The sequence below is a fragment of the Debaryomyces hansenii genome (genome assembly GCF_000006445.2).
Source record: "Debaryomyces hansenii CBS767 chromosome G complete sequence".
In the NCBI taxonomy this organism is placed as follows: Eukaryota; Fungi; Ascomycota; class Pichiomycetes; order Serinales; family Debaryomycetaceae; genus Debaryomyces; species Debaryomyces hansenii.
Genome location: NC_006049.2, coordinates 31684 through 50327, shown reverse-complemented (window position 1 = coordinate 50327; position 18644 = coordinate 31684). Strand labels below are relative to the sequence as shown.

At 34.9% G+C, this 18644-nt stretch overlaps 12 protein-coding genes across 12 annotated transcripts; 6 read left to right on the top strand and 6 right to left on the bottom strand. All coding sequences in view use genetic code 12, as the record gives it.

The window, feature by feature from the left end:
- Window positions 1–715: 715 nt before the first annotated feature.
- DEHA2G00572g (DEHA2G00572p) lies at window positions 716–2293 on the bottom strand (the record flags this gene model as incomplete). The annotated part of the gene is made up of 1 exon (XM_461558.1): window positions 716–2293. One exon carries the CDS (start codon window positions 2291–2293, stop codon window positions 716–718), a length of 1578 nt encoding a protein of 525 aa, XP_461558.1.
- Window positions 2294–2793: 500 nt separating this feature from the next.
- Window positions 2794–4785, top strand: DEHA2G00550g (DEHA2G00550p; the record flags this gene model as incomplete). The annotated part of the gene is made up of 1 exon (XM_461557.1): window positions 2794–4785. The coding sequence occupies one exon, from the start codon at window positions 2794–2796 to the stop codon at window positions 4783–4785; it is 1992 nt and encodes a 663-aa protein (XP_461557.2).
- A 1700-nt stretch (window positions 4786–6485) lies between these two features.
- On the top strand, window positions 6486–7211 carry DEHA2G00528g (DEHA2G00528p; the record flags this gene model as incomplete). The annotated part of the gene is made up of 1 exon (XM_461556.1): window positions 6486–7211. One exon carries the CDS (start codon window positions 6486–6488, stop codon window positions 7209–7211), a length of 726 nt encoding a protein of 241 aa, XP_461556.2.
- Window positions 7212–8297: 1086 nt separating this feature from the next.
- Window positions 8298–8696, bottom strand: DEHA2G00506g (DEHA2G00506p; the record flags this gene model as incomplete). Its single annotated transcript, XM_461555.1, has 1 exon — window positions 8298–8696. One exon carries the CDS (start codon window positions 8694–8696, stop codon window positions 8298–8300), a length of 399 nt encoding a protein of 132 aa, XP_461555.1.
- Window positions 8697–8705: 9 nt separating this feature from the next.
- DEHA2G00484g (DEHA2G00484p) lies at window positions 8706–8894 on the bottom strand (the record flags this gene model as incomplete). Its single annotated transcript, XM_461554.1, has 1 exon — window positions 8706–8894. One exon carries the CDS (start codon window positions 8892–8894, stop codon window positions 8706–8708), a length of 189 nt encoding a protein of 62 aa, XP_461554.1.
- Window positions 8895–10133: 1239 nt separating this feature from the next.
- Window positions 10134–12428, top strand: DEHA2G00462g (DEHA2G00462p; the record flags this gene model as incomplete). Its single annotated transcript, XM_002770504.1, has 1 exon — window positions 10134–12428. One exon carries the CDS (start codon window positions 10134–10136, stop codon window positions 12426–12428), a length of 2295 nt encoding a protein of 764 aa, XP_002770550.1.
- A 98-nt stretch (window positions 12429–12526) lies between these two features.
- On the bottom strand, window positions 12527–12658 carry DEHA2G00440g (DEHA2G00440p; the record flags this gene model as incomplete). Its single annotated transcript, XM_461552.1, has 1 exon — window positions 12527–12658. The coding sequence occupies one exon, from the start codon at window positions 12656–12658 to the stop codon at window positions 12527–12529; it is 132 nt and encodes a 43-aa protein (XP_461552.2).
- A 92-nt stretch (window positions 12659–12750) lies between these two features.
- DEHA2G00418g (DEHA2G00418p) lies at window positions 12751–13263 on the bottom strand (the record flags this gene model as incomplete). Its single annotated transcript, XM_461551.1, has 1 exon — window positions 12751–13263. The coding sequence occupies one exon, from the start codon at window positions 13261–13263 to the stop codon at window positions 12751–12753; it is 513 nt and encodes a 170-aa protein (XP_461551.1).
- A 158-nt stretch (window positions 13264–13421) lies between these two features.
- Window positions 13422–14171, top strand: DEHA2G00396g (DEHA2G00396p; the record flags this gene model as incomplete). Its single annotated transcript, XM_461550.1, has 1 exon — window positions 13422–14171. The coding sequence occupies one exon, from the start codon at window positions 13422–13424 to the stop codon at window positions 14169–14171; it is 750 nt and encodes a 249-aa protein (XP_461550.2).
- Window positions 14172–14582: 411 nt separating this feature from the next.
- DEHA2G00374g (DEHA2G00374p) lies at window positions 14583–15092 on the bottom strand (the record flags this gene model as incomplete). Its single annotated transcript, XM_461549.1, has 1 exon — window positions 14583–15092. The coding sequence occupies one exon, from the start codon at window positions 15090–15092 to the stop codon at window positions 14583–14585; it is 510 nt and encodes a 169-aa protein (XP_461549.2).
- Window positions 15093–15243: 151 nt separating this feature from the next.
- On the top strand, window positions 15244–15933 carry DEHA2G00352g (DEHA2G00352p; the record flags this gene model as incomplete). Its single annotated transcript, XM_461548.2, has 1 exon — window positions 15244–15933. One exon carries the CDS (start codon window positions 15244–15246, stop codon window positions 15931–15933), a length of 690 nt encoding a protein of 229 aa, XP_461548.2.
- Window positions 15934–16569: 636 nt separating this feature from the next.
- DEHA2G00330g (DEHA2G00330p) lies at window positions 16570–18612 on the top strand (the record flags this gene model as incomplete). Its single annotated transcript, XM_002770503.1, has 1 exon — window positions 16570–18612. The coding sequence occupies one exon, from the start codon at window positions 16570–16572 to the stop codon at window positions 18610–18612; it is 2043 nt and encodes a 680-aa protein (XP_002770549.1).
- Between the last annotated feature and the right edge of the window lie 32 nt (window positions 18613–18644).

The window sequence follows — 18644 nt, the reverse complement described above, 5'->3', positions numbered from 1 at the left end:
GTCATTAAGTACAGATACTATAGAATTGAGATCCCAATTGAATTTCTATCAACATTCGCTGTTGTTATATCCTGAAAGAGCTTCTAAGGCGATAAAAATAATTCGTTTACACTTTTAAAAGTTGGGGTAAAATCAGCTGCTTTAATAGTTTTTCATTCTAATGCCTAATTAAAAGATATTTTTTTAGTAGAAAATTATGGATAAGAAATACATTATATGCTATTAAAGGGATGGCGTAAGGCATATCAATTTGAACTAAGTTAAAATTCTGGAGTAAAATCGGCAAGTAAGAAAACATTAACTACCAATGCAAATAGGCATCGCGATAGATAGTCTTGGATTTATTGTCTTGAGATAGTGCAAGTGCTTATTTTAACATACAACCGTTAATTTTGGCCTGGTATGTACGAACGACATCACATGAAAACAGATCTTGTTAAGAAATATCCCTGGTACAAAAAAATGCCATTTATGCAGATATTCAACAGTGTCGCACTTAGTCTAAAATACGCAAATTGATTCTTAATCTAAACATTAGTTATGCTAAGAAATTCAAATCAAACTGTATGTACAATGCATCATTTCGATTTATCAAAGAAGAATTCGAATTGTAAACAAGTATCTATAAATTTAAGCCATTCGTAGATGAATGAGAATTTTTTCTTCTACTACCTATTATTTTGTTATACCAATTGGAATATTACCCTCATTGATTTTATGGACCTATTTCTTCCCTAGGTCCAGCCTTAAGAAAATCTTCCAAACCAACCTCATCTGTAGCCACATGTAACGGTTGATTACTATTAGATATACGTATGATATTTGGCTGCTTTACTTGATCTTCATTATTAGTTATAATTTCATTATTCCCTGTTCTTCCACCTTGTAAAGTAGCAATACCTGAATCAGTCAATCTGGAAGACATAATATTACCTATGATTGCAGGCTGATAGTTCCTTCTAAACACATTTCTGATATTGCCTGTGTTGTTTGTATCTGAAGGAATGCTTGAAATCTCGTGAGAATTGGCATTCTCTGACGTGCTAATCTCGTTCTTAGAATCTAAATAATTTAACCGCCGAGATTCCAATGATCCAGGTAATCTAAATAATGGTAAAAAAGAAAGCAATCTTCTCCACCAGGGATACTTGTAGTTTTCAGTTAAAGATGAATCAACCTTAAGGGTAGTGATTCTCCAAGGTTTTTCTCTTATCAAAAACACAAGAGTATCAACAGTACAATTAAATGGTTGCATAAACGCAGCAATTCCATTTAGCCATACATATGGGTGAATAGAAAGCCCATATCGGAAGTCCATTCCGTGAACTATTGTGGGAAAAACCCATAAAAAAATGTACGATATAGGGTATATGAATATCGCCCTCATTTGTTTTTGCGTTTGAATCCGCCTAGTTTTAAATTGTTGAACAGTCTCATTATTTATATTGCCCCTCTGTAGTCCATTATTTGTATTATGAATTTCATCATCGGTAAGACTGAACTTGAAAAACATTAAAAATCCCATAAAGTTTCGAAGCTTTTGTTTCATTGTAGATTCAATAGTATTGTCACCAACTATTCTGCCAACACTACTATATTGTTTCGTCACATGTTGATATATGCATATGTATATGATGATTATGGAAACCATGATTATATATCGAGGGATCCAACTCAAGACTAATCTGTACCAGATTGGACGGCTTGGAATATAACACCAATTGGTTAACGGTGTATACCCTAAGTTATCAATGAAAGCTAATGAAGCTAGCACAATTGGAAGTAATATCTCCACGGGATAAACTATGTACCTGTAGCGGTATAAACCTCCTTCATAATTAATTCCTCTTTTGATTCTGTCGTTCGGTCTATAAACCAACAAGGCTAGGTGAATAGCAAAGCTAATTATTGCGAGATCAGAGCCTTCAATTGAAAATGCTGTAAAAAACCCAACAACCCTGCAAAACCCTACGTCGTAATAAGCCTTTGATGTTACCAAAACTCGTACGGGGTACAATAGCAAGCATATGGCCTTCATCCAATCATATAGAATCAAAAGGATAATCAAATGATGCCTGAATATACGCTTTCTATCTGATATAGCCAAGAAGAAGTATATCCCTACCAACCCGGCAAATATTGAGGTTGATGATGAGACAATAGAAATTACCCTCTGTCTATCAGCTTGATATTCGGTATAGCGATGAAGATCTGCAGCTAGTTCAGCAGAATCTCTCCCTTGAAGATCAATTTTCTGTTCCAATGGACATGGTCCGTTGTAAACAATTCCCATTTCAATATATATTCATATATATATTTGCATTCATTAGATAACTATTGAATAAATATAAAACAATATGAACATATTTTTTATTATGGCCAATATGTACGATGACGCCGTATTTCCTAAATGTAAACTGCTGCAAATATATGAACTATCCACGACTGATGTTTAATCTTGTTCCAAGCTTTAAGTGGTAAAATTCATTGCTGACTGTTCGTGCCTAAGCAGAATCGAATTGCTTATTGTATATCTCTTTCGCACGCCAAACCACGGTGTAAATAAATAATACTAACGTGGTAAAATTATCGGAGTGTTGATATTGAGTAAACCAAGTGTAAAAATGAAAACTACCGAAGCAATATACCCGCACTTTCCACTAACGGAACTAGATTCTCCTTTTCTCCCCCATTCGAAGAGTACAGATTCTATGCCTATAAAGTAACCTCAAAGTCTAATATTTTAGTCATAAATTGTTTGAAATAATTGTAATTTTTTTCTCTTATCCAGTAATGTTGGAAGGTGAATTTCAAGCGTCAGTTAAGCTGACATACAAAACGTCTTCTCAAACAACTACCGATATTGCAGGTCAAGTGAACCCCAAATTGGTGTACGATCCCTGCGACAATGATATTCCCATAGCGCAGGTGTATGGAAAGATGAAGCCGACGCCTGAAATTTTGAAGAATTCTGATTTATTGCAACTTGTTTCTGAATGGGTTGCGAAATTCTCAAAAGTTCTTGAGGATATTAGTGAATCCCCTACATCAAATATTAACGAATTGGATAGTATTTTTGCACCCCATTCATTTTGGAAGGACCACTTATGTCTTAGTTGGGATTTCCATCAATATAGTGATTTAGGACAGATTAAAGACTTCCTAAGTAAGCAAATTCCATATTTTCAACTACAAAATTTTCAGATTAATCGGACTGCGGATTTGAGATACGATAACAGCATTAGCATCGCCACTATTCAGGATTCTACTGGAGAACAGCCAATACCTATTCAGTTGGTACAATTCATTGTTAATTTTGACAATTGCTATGGAAAGGGTAGCGGGGTAATCAGGTTGATTCCTGTTGATAATAAATTGATAGCTTATTCAGTCTACACTGGTCTTGAAAGTATTAAAGGTAATGAAGAGCAGCTTGGTTTTAACAGACCTGAAGGTGTCAATCATGGACAACATAAAGCAAGAACTTCGTGGTTAGAAAATCGAGAAAAAGATTTTATCTGGGGAGACAGCTCCAAACAGCCAACTGTTTTGGTCGTCGGAGGCGGTCAAAGTGGGTTGAATATAGCAGCAAGATTGAAATGTATGGGGGTGGACACGTTAATTGTTGAAAAAAATCCAAATATTGGTGATAATTGGAGGAATCGCTATAAGTTTTTAGTCCTACATGATCCAGTTTGGGCCGATCACTTAGCGTACATGAACTTTCCAGATACATGGCCAATATTTACTCCCAAGGATAAATTAGGAGACTGGTTTGAGAATTATGCTAAGAATATGGAATTAAGCTTCTGGGCAAACAAGACTGTTGTAGGTGCTGATTTTGAAGAAGACAAATCAACGTGGATAGTCAAAGTTATAGATAATGATAGTGGAAAAATGGACACTTTGAGACCAAAGCATGTCATAATGGCAACCGGCCATTCAGGTGAGCCAAATATTCCATCGTTTGAAGATCAGCATAAATTTAAAGGAAAAATTGTTCACTCTTCTCAACATTCTACTGGTAAAATGTATCAAGGTGAAAATGCATTGGTTGTTGGTTGTTGCAATTCTGGTCATGATATAGCTCAAGATTTTTACGAACAGGGAGCTAAGCCAATACTTGTTCAAAGATCAAGTACATGTATCTTCACTGCAGAAGTTGGTGGTGAAATAACTAACGAGGGGCTTTACGAAGAAGGTGGCCCACCAATTGATACCGCAGATTTACTTTCTCAGTCAATGCCTTGGAAATTATTGAACTTAACGTTACAACAACAAACTCGGAGAATTGTTTCTTTGGAAAAAGAATTACACGATTCATTAAAAAATGTTGGCTTTAATATAGATTATGGTTATGGTGGGACTGGATTACCTGGTAAGTACTCAAGAAGAGGTGGTGGTTATTATATTGACGTCGGCTGCTCTAGACTAATTGCTGAAAGAAAAATTTTAGTAAAGAATGGACAGAGCATTCACAAATTTACTGAAGATGGTGTCGTATTCTCAGATGGCTCTACAATTGGTAACGTAGCTATAGTTGTTTTAGCGACTGGCTATTCAAATATGAAAGAGAGTGCTCGAAAAATTTTCGGTTCAACAGTCGCTGATAGACTTAATCCTGTTTGGGGTCTCGATGATGAAGGTGAAACGAAAGTTATGTACAGAGATTCCGGTCATCCAAACTTTTGGTATATGGGTGGAAATCTTTTATTAACAAGATATTTTTCAAAAAAATTAGCTTTGAGAATTATCGCTCAAGAAAGAGATTTCATAAAAGATTAATTTGGAGCAAGTCTATTATTATGATCTACTATTGAAAGGTTATATTTATGAATCATAATTTATATTTTTACTGGACGTCTTTATAAATTATGACAACATTTCTACATTTTGAATAACGAGCTGTAACTGTAATTGTGCATCAAATTACAAATTTTGTAAGCGCATCTTGTCATCCATTTCCTTGTCTGTATAATATTGATCAAAAGATATCGGATCGGACGCAATATACTATCTATTGGAATTTTAAAGTGGTTTATAATTTTGGCATCATTACTCTAAGCATTTCATATTTTAGGATTATGAAAGTTTTGGAAAATCATTCTGCTCTAAATGATATAAGAATAATGTCTGTATTAAAATACAATAAGCCTTAAATTTCTCTATTCAAACTTAAACAAATATTTGAAATATCTCAATTCCATTTCTGAAACTCAACAGCGGAATAGATAACAAGTTCATAGCAAGCAAATGCAATATAATATAATACTCATATTATTTCATCAATGTTTAACTCATGACGTTATTGTATCCTATACTAGACATTGAATTTTACTCTAAAAATTTCATTTCTCTAAGCATACTTCTGTTTTATTTTAGTAAATGTATCCTTTAACTCTAAAGATTTAACAATGACGTAAACTAAGAAAGAACGAGGAAAATATGAGACAAGAAGCTTAACAAAGCTAGCACCTTTTCCTCTGTATGACATCCAAAAGTTCTGATGTGTACTCGACAAACTTTTTTCGATATCGTCAACAGCTTTCTTTGCAAAGGCTTCAGAAGTCATTTTCTTTAAATTTTTGAGAGCTTTGTCATTTTCGAAAACGTTTTCACCATTAATGATGAATACAGATGATTCTGGTATGTCATGAGTATCATTTGTACCTATATCTGTTTCGACAGCACCAGCTACAAAATTGATCACTTTGATTCCAAAGGGTTGTACTTCGAGCGCCAAACAATTTGCATAAGACTGGATGGCACCTTTTGATGATGAATATACAGTATTGAATGGTAGGGGCACCAATCCAGCAGTAGATCCAGTAAACACAATTAATCCTTTAGATTTGATTAACAATGGATGAAATACCTTGACGGTTCTCATAGGCCCGAATACGTTTACCTCAAAGCACAAGCGAAACCATTCCTCTTCAAGATCAAAAGCAGGGGCTCTGCAAGGTACACCAGCGTTGTTAAAAAGAATGTCTAAACACCCTTTGGTTTCTCCCTCAATGAGATCTTTGGCAGCAATAATACTTTCTATCGAAGTAACATCTAATTCAATATAGTGATACCATGGGATTTCAAGGGTTCCATAGCCTTTAATCTTCTTGCACCAGCAAAAACTCTATACCCTCTACTTGCTAATTCGATGGCAGTACTATATCCAATACCCGACGAAGCTCCTGTAACAAAAGCGGACTTTATCCCATCCTTCATATTGACTAAATATTAATGAGGATATTTGATGAAGAATAAAAATAACGTGAAATGAGATATCTTAAATAAGATAATAAACAATTTACAAATTAACCGATAAGCCACAACGAATAAATATTTGAAGTTCTTCATTTAACCACTTGTTATCTTTGTTATCTTATTGGTACAGTATCTGTTGTATTATTGGAAAGAATCATATTAAATCATTTTGTACATGCACATCTTAAAATTACGATAAGAGATTAGTTCCCGATAGAAAAATGATTAATCCTTATATAGAACTTGCCCGTCGGTATAAAGATAACATAGACGAAGATGCGTATCGACTAAGTCGTAATCACAAACAACTCGAAAATCTCAGGTCTAATCCTAAAATCAATATTGATGCTGTGCTTGCCGGGAAAGAGGCTGACGATCGATTAGGATGCTGCATTATTTCACGTCCAGCTGAAAATGTAAAATCTCTTATATCCTCCATTCAATACAAGCTAAGAGATTCTGTGCCGGAGTCTTCAGCACTATGGCTTACTCCCAACGAGTACTTGCATATGTCAGTTTTGGAGATTGATAACACATCTACCAAAAACAGCATAAAGGAGATCGTGAATATCCTTCTGTCACATATTGATCAATTAATAACGGTTGCTAACGATGGACCTGAACTCAGCAATCCATTGATTTGCTTTGATGCAAATGCAATTGCACTAACATTTACTTCTGTTAATAGGAGTCACATTAAATATAGACAGAAACTATTTGACTCTATAACCTCGTGTGGTGTTGATATACGACCACGTTACCATGCACCATCCGCACATATCACAATTATTAGATTTGTGGAAGACCTCTGTGAAGATGAGTTGATGGCTCTACTAGATCGGATACAAGTTATTAACAATTCCCTTGTCAATACAAAATGGAAGGTTTCCGATTGTGAATTTAATTATGGTTTGATATGGTATGGTCAGCAGCTGCAGCATATTTAGCACCAGTTGTTCAACCACCTACATCTTTTTGGGACTTAGATTGCGATGTTTCATTCGAGTACGAGTAATTTTCCAGGTCAAAACTACTTCAAAGCTCGTACATATACATGTACTATATTTAATATAAAAAGAGACTACAAAGAAAGAAGGGGAAGCTTTGATTTATAATGGGAGTGAACTATTTTAGTTGTTGGTGAAAGTTGAAAACAGATAGTTGATGTCACAATTAACCAGTAAACCTATCGCATCCCGCAACTTTCCTTTAGCCTGGTTGTTTCGTTTGAATGAAACAGGGTATTGTATCCTCTTAAATATTTTTGGCATTGTTGTTTAGTCAATCTGTCAATGTCCTGAACTGACAGAATGGGAGGCAATTCTTCTTGGTTTTCTTCTTTATTTAAGAAAGGTACACTATCAGCATTATATCCACGAGTTCTTCTCAAAGAGTTACTCAAAAAATGAATTTTTGTTTTCCAATATAACAACTTTTGAATCAACTGTGACGATAACAGTCTTAAGTTATTTGGGTTCCCAAGCCAGACATTCTTTTCTCCAAGCTTATATATTTGTTTTCGAAGCTCTGACACATATTTCTGATTTGATAATATTCATTTCCGTAGTAAACCATTCTGGAGTCTCGTTTTTTCTTGCATCCATTACACCTGATTTTATGATATCTGTGCCCATCTGAATTATTTACTCTTTCTCTTATTTTCGTTGTAAAATAATTATATTATGTCCATTTATATTAACTTGAAAAGTACGTGCATTTTTTACATAGCATATACATTTTTCTCTCTCATAATGAAACGGTATAGTCAGGAAACATTCTTCAATTAAACAGGGTATTTTAGAAGAGAATATATATATATATGTCGATCATTCTACTTGTAGTATACGCTCAATATTCTTTACTTTTCATATTTATTAAAATCGGAACTAAATACTGCACGGAACTACTTTATTCATATAATGCTTTTTATGGCAACTGCTCGACCTAATCACTCCTGGTATATAACCCCAATGCTAAAAAAGCAATAACAAAGACTAAAAATATTGGGGCTCCATAAGTTTGAACCTAATTAGTTATGGGAAAAAGGTTGAAAACTGATAATTAAGGTCATGACTAGCCATTAAACCTACTACGTCACGCAACATTTCCTTCAACTTGACTGTTTCGTTTGGATGAAATTGAACTTTGTATCCCATTAAATAATTTTGACATTGTTCTTTAGTCAATCTATTAATATTCTCAACTGACAAAATTGGGGGCAACTCTTCTTGATTTATTTCTCTATCTAAGAATGGCACACTAATAGCCTCATGAGCACCCATCCTTCTTTGATAATTAAAGAGACATAAATATCTGTAATCTAACATATCAATTCTTGCCTCAAGTACAGCCAATTTGGTATTCAAGCTTGCCTCAAGTACAGCCAATTTGGTATTCAAGCTTGCCTCAAGTACAGCAAATTTGCTATTCATTCTAGTTTCCTAATCGGTAAGGCCAGACTTGATATTATTCATCTCCGACGTAAACCATGTTGGCGCTTCATTGAATTTATTATTGACCATTGTTTGTAAAGTAGGTGGAACAATTCTATTAAGTTTGACTTCTAATATCGTAGAGATTGCATCATCTATATATATGCTAAGTCTTTCATTATTGGCTGCTTCTGACATTCTCAATTTATACTAATTTAAAAGGAGTTAAATTATGTAGCACGATGCATAAACAAGCATTACCTTTACTTTTATACCGCATAGTATAAATTGTTTTGTACAAATAGGAAAGTATTTGTATAGCGAGAACCAGAGAAGCATAATCAAACTGTCTTTACGTGGAACCATGATTCTAATCAGCTAAACTAATTGACAATTTAATCAATTGACCCTGCAATCCTTCTGCTTCAAGGTCATGTATTTCATGTAGATAATTATGGTACTTTGAATGCAATCATACGTTCATATATTCAATATTGTGTCAGAATCCGAATTATCCAAAAGGTAAGTACAAAACACACTACTGGTTTAAAACTTCCAATGCTTTTTCAGAAGTAGAACCAATTACCAAAATTTCTATTGAAATACTAGCTAAACAAAAATCCTAGCAAAGAATACATATATAATGCTTCTGAGCTTGCTTTTGAATCCTACTCACCTCAACTAATTCTAAGCAATTATTATAGATAGTAAACTGAACGAAGATTTACGTATATATATATATATATATATTTGATTTCATAATTTTAGAGAAACCATTCACAATATCCACACCCTTTGGTTTGTATTATCACCTACTTCTCTTAGATCATTAATGGTTTATGAACACTAAGTAATTTAACGATTCCTATCAATGCATGCTATCATTGAGTAGCCTCAAATTGTGAAAACTCTTCCCCAACATAAGAGTAGGGTGTGCAGACTTCAAAAACGGCTGATCATATAGCTGCACGCTACGCAGACAAGTCTGTAAGGGTGCGAGAAATACCCGTCAATAACCGAAATACTAAAAAGAGGGGACACGGTCTAGGTTTCTTCTCCCCTATTTGCAACACTATCAGCGTCACGAATATAACTGCAAACTTCTCTCGTAGCGGCTGGATAAAGTTTGAATGCTAGTTAAACTCAATACATTATACCTTCGTACCCATTGAGAGTGGCTTTCTATATCAGATTAGCCTTGCATTGGTATTGCTTCAGATACTTGATTTGTACCTTTCTCCACCGTGCCTTGGACGGCGGTAATTACAACTCGGTTACCCAAGTGTCTGCCCCGTTTTGTATCGTCAACTGTGAAACATTCTTGGGGTATTTTTAAGAAAACAAGCATCACGTGATCTCGGAGTATATATGTCGGTGGGTAACCCCAGATTGTACTTTTACAAGGCATTAGCCAAGATATCATTTTACTAGCTTAATATGACCACCAAAAAAACCAATATTGGAGAGTCGATTGAGGAGGAGGACTTCTCGCACAGTTTGTTCGGACCAGAAGAGAATGGAAACGTTGTATCGCTCATTTCTAAGCTACCATTACGGTATGCAGACGAAGCAATTCCTATTGATTCAGGGGAAGAAAAGTGTACCCTGGTCTACAGAAATAAAAGTCTGCCGGGGAAGCTTATTTCAAATATACATCCAAGATTGAATACGCTCAATAAGCTATTTAACAATAGTGTGCAGTTGTTTGCAGACAGGCCTTGTTTTGGATACAGAAAGTATAATTACGAAACGGGAGTGTCAGACCGTCAGTTTAGCAGTTTTTCGTATTCTGAGGTGAATGAAAGAAGAATGGATTTCGGTTCGGGCATTTTGTATGTCTTGAAAAACAATCCTTTCAAGTTGAAGGAGTCGAAATGTCACGCGAAGATTGGCAACCATTTGAGAGACTGGCGAAAGTACGGAGAGCCCAGTGAGCAAGAGGACGAGAACTGGTCTTTTATTGTTTCAATATTTTCGGCAAATCGGTTAGAATGGGTGTTGAGTGATTTAGCATGTGCTGCGTACTCGTTTGGTAATACCTCGTTGTACGACACACTCGGACCAGATGCTATCAGATATATTTTGGATCTAACTAGGAGTCCTATATTAATTTGCTCTAAAGAGAAGGTCAGAAGAATCATAAACATGAAAAGAGATTTTCCTGACTTATTAGGTGATCTTATTACAATAGTTTCTATGGATCCATTATTTCATACTTATGCTAACTCAAGATTTAAAGATGAAGATCAGTCTTTGATGGAATTGGCCAGAGCTACAAATATCACTCTTTATGATTTTGATCAAGTAGAGAAGTTTGGAAAATCTTCCCGGATCAGGGAATTACCTCCCACTGGTAATACTTTGAACACCATTGCATTCACATCGGGGACAACTGGTTCCAAACCTAAGGGAGTAGTGTTAACTCATGAGAATGCTGCGACTTCTATTACATTCCTAGCTAGCGCAATGCCCCAAGTCAACCCTGGAAGAGCCTTTATATTTTTACCGCTAACACACATTTATGAAAGAGGAACCACAGGGTTTGCATTGACTACTGGTTATTATTTAGGATTCCCGCAGTTAACCATCACCAGTCTGGCACCTGTGAATTCTTTTGATAATTTAATTGAAGATTTGCGCCTCTTTAAACCAACCTATTTATCATTGGTTCCACGGATATTAACAAAGATGGAGTCAGTGATTAAAGCAGCTGTATCCAGTTCTAATCCGGATATTGCTTCGTCGGTAAATAAAATTATATCTTATAAATTGAAAAAGCATTGTGAGTTCGATGGATCAAAAGGTCTTCATAAGGAATACGATAACTATGCTCCTTATAAAGATCTTAGATCGATTGTTGGTTTTGATAACTTGGTATGGACACAGACTGCTTCAGCACCAATATCTGGTTCAACACTTAGCTATTTAAGGGCGTCTTTGAACATCGGCATAAAGCAACTATATGGCTTAACAGAGACATATGGAGCCTCGACACAAGGTGGGGCCTATGAATGTAAACCAGGTTCATGTGGAAGTGTCGGGGTAGGGGAGGAAGTCAAGCTAAAAGAGATTCCTGAAATGGGGTACTATGCTAAAGAAAACAAGGGAGAAGTATTATTCAGAGGGCCGATGGTTTTCCACGGATATTTTCGAAATAAATCTGCGACCGGGGAATGCTTTGATAATGATGGGTGGTTCCACACTGGTGATGTTGCGACGATTGATCGTGATACTGGTAGGTTATTTATAGTTGATAGAGTGAAGAATTTTTTTAAGCTCGCTCAAGGTGAATATGTATCCCCAGAAAAAGTTGAAAACGTATATCTCTCATTTAACCCTATCCTTTCACAGTTATTTATTCACGGAGACCGTCTAAAATCATACTTGGTCGGTATTGCAGGTATCGATCACAATTCTGGAATGAAATTCCTTCATGATTTTTGTGGATACAAAAAGTCTTACTTAACTACTACCCAGTTGTTGATAGAGATGAACAAATTTAAAAATAGACAAAAATTTTTGTTAAAAATCAACTCTTCTGTGGGCAAACAACTTCAAGGATTTGAAAGGTTGCATAATATTCATATTGACATAAATCCATTGACTGTTGAAAGAAACGTAGTTACTCCTACTTTCAAAATAAAAAGAGCAATCGCGGCGAAATACTTCAGCGATATCTTGACGAGATTATATGAAGAAAACCCTGTGGTTGAAACAAAACCAAAATTATAATTTGACTTATCTTTTATATTTGAGATTCTATAATAATTAGATATAGGGAGATTAAATTTTGTAGAAGCTATGGCGGCAGATGAATAACATTAGCAAAATTATCTTATTGCATATTTAATGAGTATATGTGTCTTTTTCAGATAAAAGGATTGAGCTACTTCAATGTATGGAGATATTCTTAGTATCCAAAAATAATGCATTTGCTTTTCCTTCTTTTGTCTTTTCGTCATGAATGTAGTCTGCAATTTACGATCATCATCAATATCACTAGCAATGCGTAGTTCTAGCTTTTTCCTTACGATAATATAACGCACAACTAGTTTCAATACTTTTCGTCACACTTTTCATTACAAGAGTCTTCTTCGTATATATTTCTTGCAATCAATAAGGTCTTTTCCCAATCGGTAAAGTTGACTGTTGAAGGATCCTTTTTCGTCCGAAGTGAACGTGAAGAACTATTCATGATACCAAAAAATCTATCCTTTGTATCTTCAATGCTTCCCAAGTGATAATATTTATTATTATATTTGGCCCTTACTAATATGTTAATATCAGTTATTATTTCTTGCCAAACATGGGCATATAATGACGATTCATCTGCATATTTAAAAGGTCTCTTTTCAATTACACTCCTAACTAAAACATGCTCAATTGTCTCATTTGTATCATTTGTCAACATTTTGAAGTGATCAGCTTGCAACAAAACAGCTGCACATAAATAAACCATCAACTCTAAATAACAGCCAATCGAAGTCGTAAATAATATCACTAGCATTATGAAAGCCATAAATGGCTTGGCACATATATTAGAAGATATATATTGTAATGTGAACATGCTTATTTATTTTGGCACTTTTGCAAGAGTACTCTTCTTTTCATATATTTTAGCGACAGAATCGAGTTGTGATTTAGCACTACTTTTGCTAATCGCATCCAGTCTTCAGACCTTATTTGAAATTTGACGTAAAAAAGGTTATCTTCCAAAACCAAAATATGTCACGTTGGGAAACAGTTAATAGTATACTTAAGGTAGTTATTCCTACTTTTTTAACTCTAATTCTGGTCGAGATCCCGTTAGCATATTATGATTTTATTAAAATCAGTCAAGGTATAGTATGGTATGAACTTACATTTGGACTTTACTTATTATTTGGATCCACATTGTTCTATACTGGCTTTAGTTTGAGAAAACTTACCGAACTTTTGATGCTTGAGTCAATTGAGAGGCGGCCGTTTAAAAAATTGTATACATTAAGGCAAAATTCAATCTGGAATGATATTTCCTCTAATATCTTTCAGGAGGGAAGAAAATGCGTCCCGTTTGGAATTGGGCTTCTGGGAAATGCTATTTTCTTAGAACGAACATTTAAGAGAAATATGACCGACATCAAAAGACGGTTAAATACAATATATAAAGATATGGATGAGGATGAGGTCAGTGGAAATGATGCAATTCTTATTGCAGCAAAAAAAACGTATGACGAAGATTTAAAGCAGTATTACAATGAAAATATCTTTAAGAAAAACGACAACTGGAGTAAATATGGTACAACCGTACCATTGAATCCAATTACCGAAACAACCAAGTTTGAAGATAATGAAAGATGTCGCAGTCGTGTGGAATTTGCGATAAAGCTTGTGATTATTGTTTGTCTAGCTTCTTACGGCTTAATTTATGTCGTAATTGAATGCCTAGGTTTCATAAATAAATTCTTAGGTTTTGTTGATAAATGGATAGGTTAAGAATAGTTATAGCTATCTATTGGGGTTATTATCTTAGATGCAATTAATACAATAATAATTTACATAAAGATTGTACAAATCTTTCGTTCTAATACGCATGCTTCCGTTAATGTCGCTTAGTTATTAAACTCCAAGGCATTGAATTTCAGAATATATTAAGGCTTTAAATTTATATTGAACACGGTTTCAAGCTATAAATTAGAATAAAGTTGGTATACATTGCTTTGCTCTCTTGTGCATTATCCATTATTAGAAATGTATAAAGCTTAGTCTATAATTCATAATCGTCATCAATACCATTTGTATATCCTATTCTTGTCTTTTCTCTATAAAGTGTGTTTTCATCATCAATATCACTAGCAATACTTAATTCTAGCTTTTTCCGTACGATAATATAACGCACAACTAGTTTCAATACTTCTCGTCACAAATCTTTTCGTTACGCGAGTCTTCTTCGTACATATTTCTGGCTATTAATAAGGTCTTTTCCCAATAGGTAAAGTCAACCATAGAGGACTCGTTTTTCGTCCTAAGTGAAAATTTATTCATGATACCAAAAAACCTGTCCTTTGCAACTTCAATGTTTCCCAAGTGATAATACTTGTTGTTATATTTAGCCCTCACCTGTAAGTTTATATCGGCTATAATTTCTTGCCACGTATTAATATAAAGAAGCGATTCGTCTTGATATTTAAAGGGTCTCTTCTCAATTACTTTCGTAATCAAAACATTTTCAATTGATTCGTTCATATCGTTAATTAGGCTTGTGAAGTGATCAGCCTGCGTCAGGACAATAACGTTTAGATACAATATTAACGATGGACAGCGACCCCTTAGTATCTCGGCTAATGCCATAAAACCCATGAAAAACATTAAAGGATCCATACCAATATTAGACAATACATATTGTAATGTAAACATTCTTATTTATTTTGACTCTACTAAGATTACCTCTATATATTTTTTTATTTTTTAGATTGAGCAGAACCAAGTACACTACTCGCAGATATCTTAAATCTTATTTGAAATTTGACGAAAAAGCTTTATACCTACCATCTACCAGAATCAAGATATGTCACGTTGGGAAACATTTAATAATATACTTAAGGTAGTCATTCCTGCTTTTTTGACTCTAATTCTGGCCGAGGTCGCCTTAATATATTATGATTTTATTGAAATCAGTCCAAGTATAATGTCTTGGGAACTTACGTTTGGATGTATCTTATTATCTGTATCCATAAATTTCTATTCTTACTATAGTCTGAGAAAACTTACCGAATTTTTGATGATTGAGTCTATTAAGAGGCGGCCGTTTAAGGAATTGTATACATTTGGGCAAATTGCAATTTGGAATGATATTTCTTCTAATATCTTTCAGGAGGGGAAAAAATGTGTTCCATTCGGGGTTGGATTCCTGAGAAGCGCCGCTTTTTTAGACAAGATGTTTAAGAAAAATATGGCCGACATCAGGAGAAAATTGAATACAAAATATAAAGACATAGATGAGGATGAGATTCATGGAAATGATGCAATTCTTATTGCAGCAAAAAAAACGAGTGACGAAGATGTAAAGCAATATTACAATGAAAATATCTTCAGCAAAAACGATAACTGGAAAAAATATGGTACACCAGGGCCATTGGATCCAATTACTACAACAACGAAATTTGAAAAGAATGAAAAGCTTCGTGGACGAATACAACTTGCGACTACACTTTTTTTCATTGCTTACATGATTTTTTACTTTTGGTTGGCTTTATAAATCGGAATGTTTAAAACAAGTCTTTGAAACCGTACATAACCACTCATTAGAATTATATCCTTAGATATAATAAACCTATATCATTGCCTTTTAAAATAATTTTAAATTGTTCCCTTGAATCGAACTTATTTTCTATTAAAGACCGGCCTATGGTGCCTAGGAATTTGAGCAGTTTATATCAAGTATGAATTGAAACAATTATGTCTTCAATATGTCTACATATATTTTGTACTATGCACTTCTTCCTATATACTTTTTACTTTCATTTGGATGTGGGAATCTCTTGAGGCTACAATAAAAGTCTGTGGTGCTATATATACCTTCTGAATGCATGAGCTCAATTGTCAATAGTGAGAAACCTTGATACCAATTAAAGTGAAATTCCTATTTCTGTTCAATATGAGAAGTTCAGTCAATGTTAACTTGGAGACGCCGTATTATGCTTGAAAGTACACTTGAAAGGTCGTAGTATCTAGTATCAGTTTTGATTTCAACACATACGATGACCATGTGACTATGATATAAAATGAATCATAATTCCAAATGGGGATTTGTGAGAGATATTTCGAGGTATAAGAAGTGGAGCTAAAAATATTGACACGAAGCATTCCTTTTCAATAGAGTAGAAGAGTTATAATGCCTAAGAGGCCAAAGAACCTGAAAGGCTCTAAATGTGCAAAGAATACTATAGTTGCAACTAGTCAAGTTTCAAGATTTCATAGCGAGACGTTGGAGACCCTCTTTAATAACGTTGATCTTAAACAAGTGAATATATCAGTAGGCGACAGAGATTTAATAGTCGATACGGATTTGCAATTGTTTGCGGGCATACATTACGGATTGGTTGGAGGCAATGGTACAGGAAAAACAACGCTATTAAAATGCATTGGAAACAAAATAATTACGGGATTTCCCTCTAATATCAGAAGTTTGTATGTGGAACAATTAGTAAGTGGTCTCGAATTAGAACTTACTGTTATCGAAGCAGTTATAAATTCTGATAAAGAAAGGACAAATCTTGTGCGATGTGCTAAGGCTCTTGAAGAGGCATTAGGGTCTGGTGATGATACCGAAATTGCTCAATGTTTTCACAAAATTCAACTTGATAATCAAAAAAGAGAGTTCGAGGATGCACAAAAGACCGCTATGGAACGAAGTGGGGCGCGAGGAGCAGTTGCACGGAAGATATTGAACAATAAGGAGGATGAATTACGTCAGATTGAAAAACTAGCTTTGGAGGAACCTAACGGTTCGCATAAGATCAAATTAGTGGAGATGGTTCAAGACCTTTTAAATGAAATGAATGAAAAATTGGCAATATATGATAACGAGGAAGTTATCGTCAGTAATGTCCATGCGATTTTATCGGGTCTCGGATTTACTAATGAAATGCAAGGTGGACGCTTGAAAGATCTTTCTGGCGGATGGAGGGTTAGAGTTTCGTTGGCCTCGGCCTTGCTTATAAAGCCTGATGTTTTACTATTAGATGAACCAACTAACCATTTAGATTTGCCAGCTATTCTTTGGTTACAAAAGTACCTCGCTGGTTTAGATAACACTACGATATTATTAGTGTCTCATGATAGGGCTTTCCTCAATGCAACAATTGATGAGGTTATTGTGCTAAAAAATAAATCACTAGTATATTATAAGGGGAATTACGATGAATATTTGGAAAATTACGAGGAAAGACAAGCGCATCTAAAAACGGTGGCCAACGCTATCGACAAAAAAAAGACAGCAGCCCAAAAAAGTATGGAAAAAGGTGCTGCCACTGCTCGTAAGAGTGGTGACGACAAAAAGTTGGCTGTCATTGCTTCGAAAAAGAAAAAAATGGATCGTTTGGGGATGGAAGTAAATAGTAAGGGTCATAGATTCAAGTTAAATAGAGATCGTCCGGGTTACCATGAAGCTATCAGAGATGATGTTGAAGTAGAGGGGAAAGAAGTAATCCAGAAATGGCGGATTGGAGATCCTTCGCCCCTAAGGTACCAAGGCGACTTGATAAAATTAGATGATGTTTCGTTTCGATATAATAATCGTCAAAAATTAATTTTAACTAAAGTTTCCCTAGGAGTTTCTCAAAGAGCACGCATTGCAATTCTTGGAGCTAATGGTTATGGTAAGTCTACTCTAATGAAAATTCTTACTGGTGACTTATTGCCGACCTCGGGTGTAGTACAATGGCCCGGGAACGCTAAGATTAGTCTCTTCTCCCAACATAATGCAGAAGAAGTTTTGAATTCTTGTACACCTGAGACCACTCCAGTTTCACTTTTGCTAAACAAATGTCCCAACAAGAAAGAAAGTGACGCCCGTGCACATTTAGGTGGATTTGGGATCAGAGGTAATGTTTCTATTAGTTCTTTAGATGTCCTTAGCGGCGGTGAACTTGCTCGTGTCGCTTTGGCTCTCCATATATTTGATTCTGTTCCTCATGTTCTTTTCCTCGATGAACCAACTAACCATTTAGATATATTATCGGTAGATTCGTTAATTGGGGCGCTACTGAACTATAATGGTGCCTTGGTGATCTCTTCGCACGACCAATACTTTATATCTCACATTGCAAGAGAAATATATACCATTGAAAAGTCCAAATTGAAATACTTAGATGGTGGAATTCAACAGTACATTAATTCTGTATCCAAAACAAAAAAAATTCAGCGTAAAAGTTGAAGAATCACCATGGTATATTAATTATGCTATAG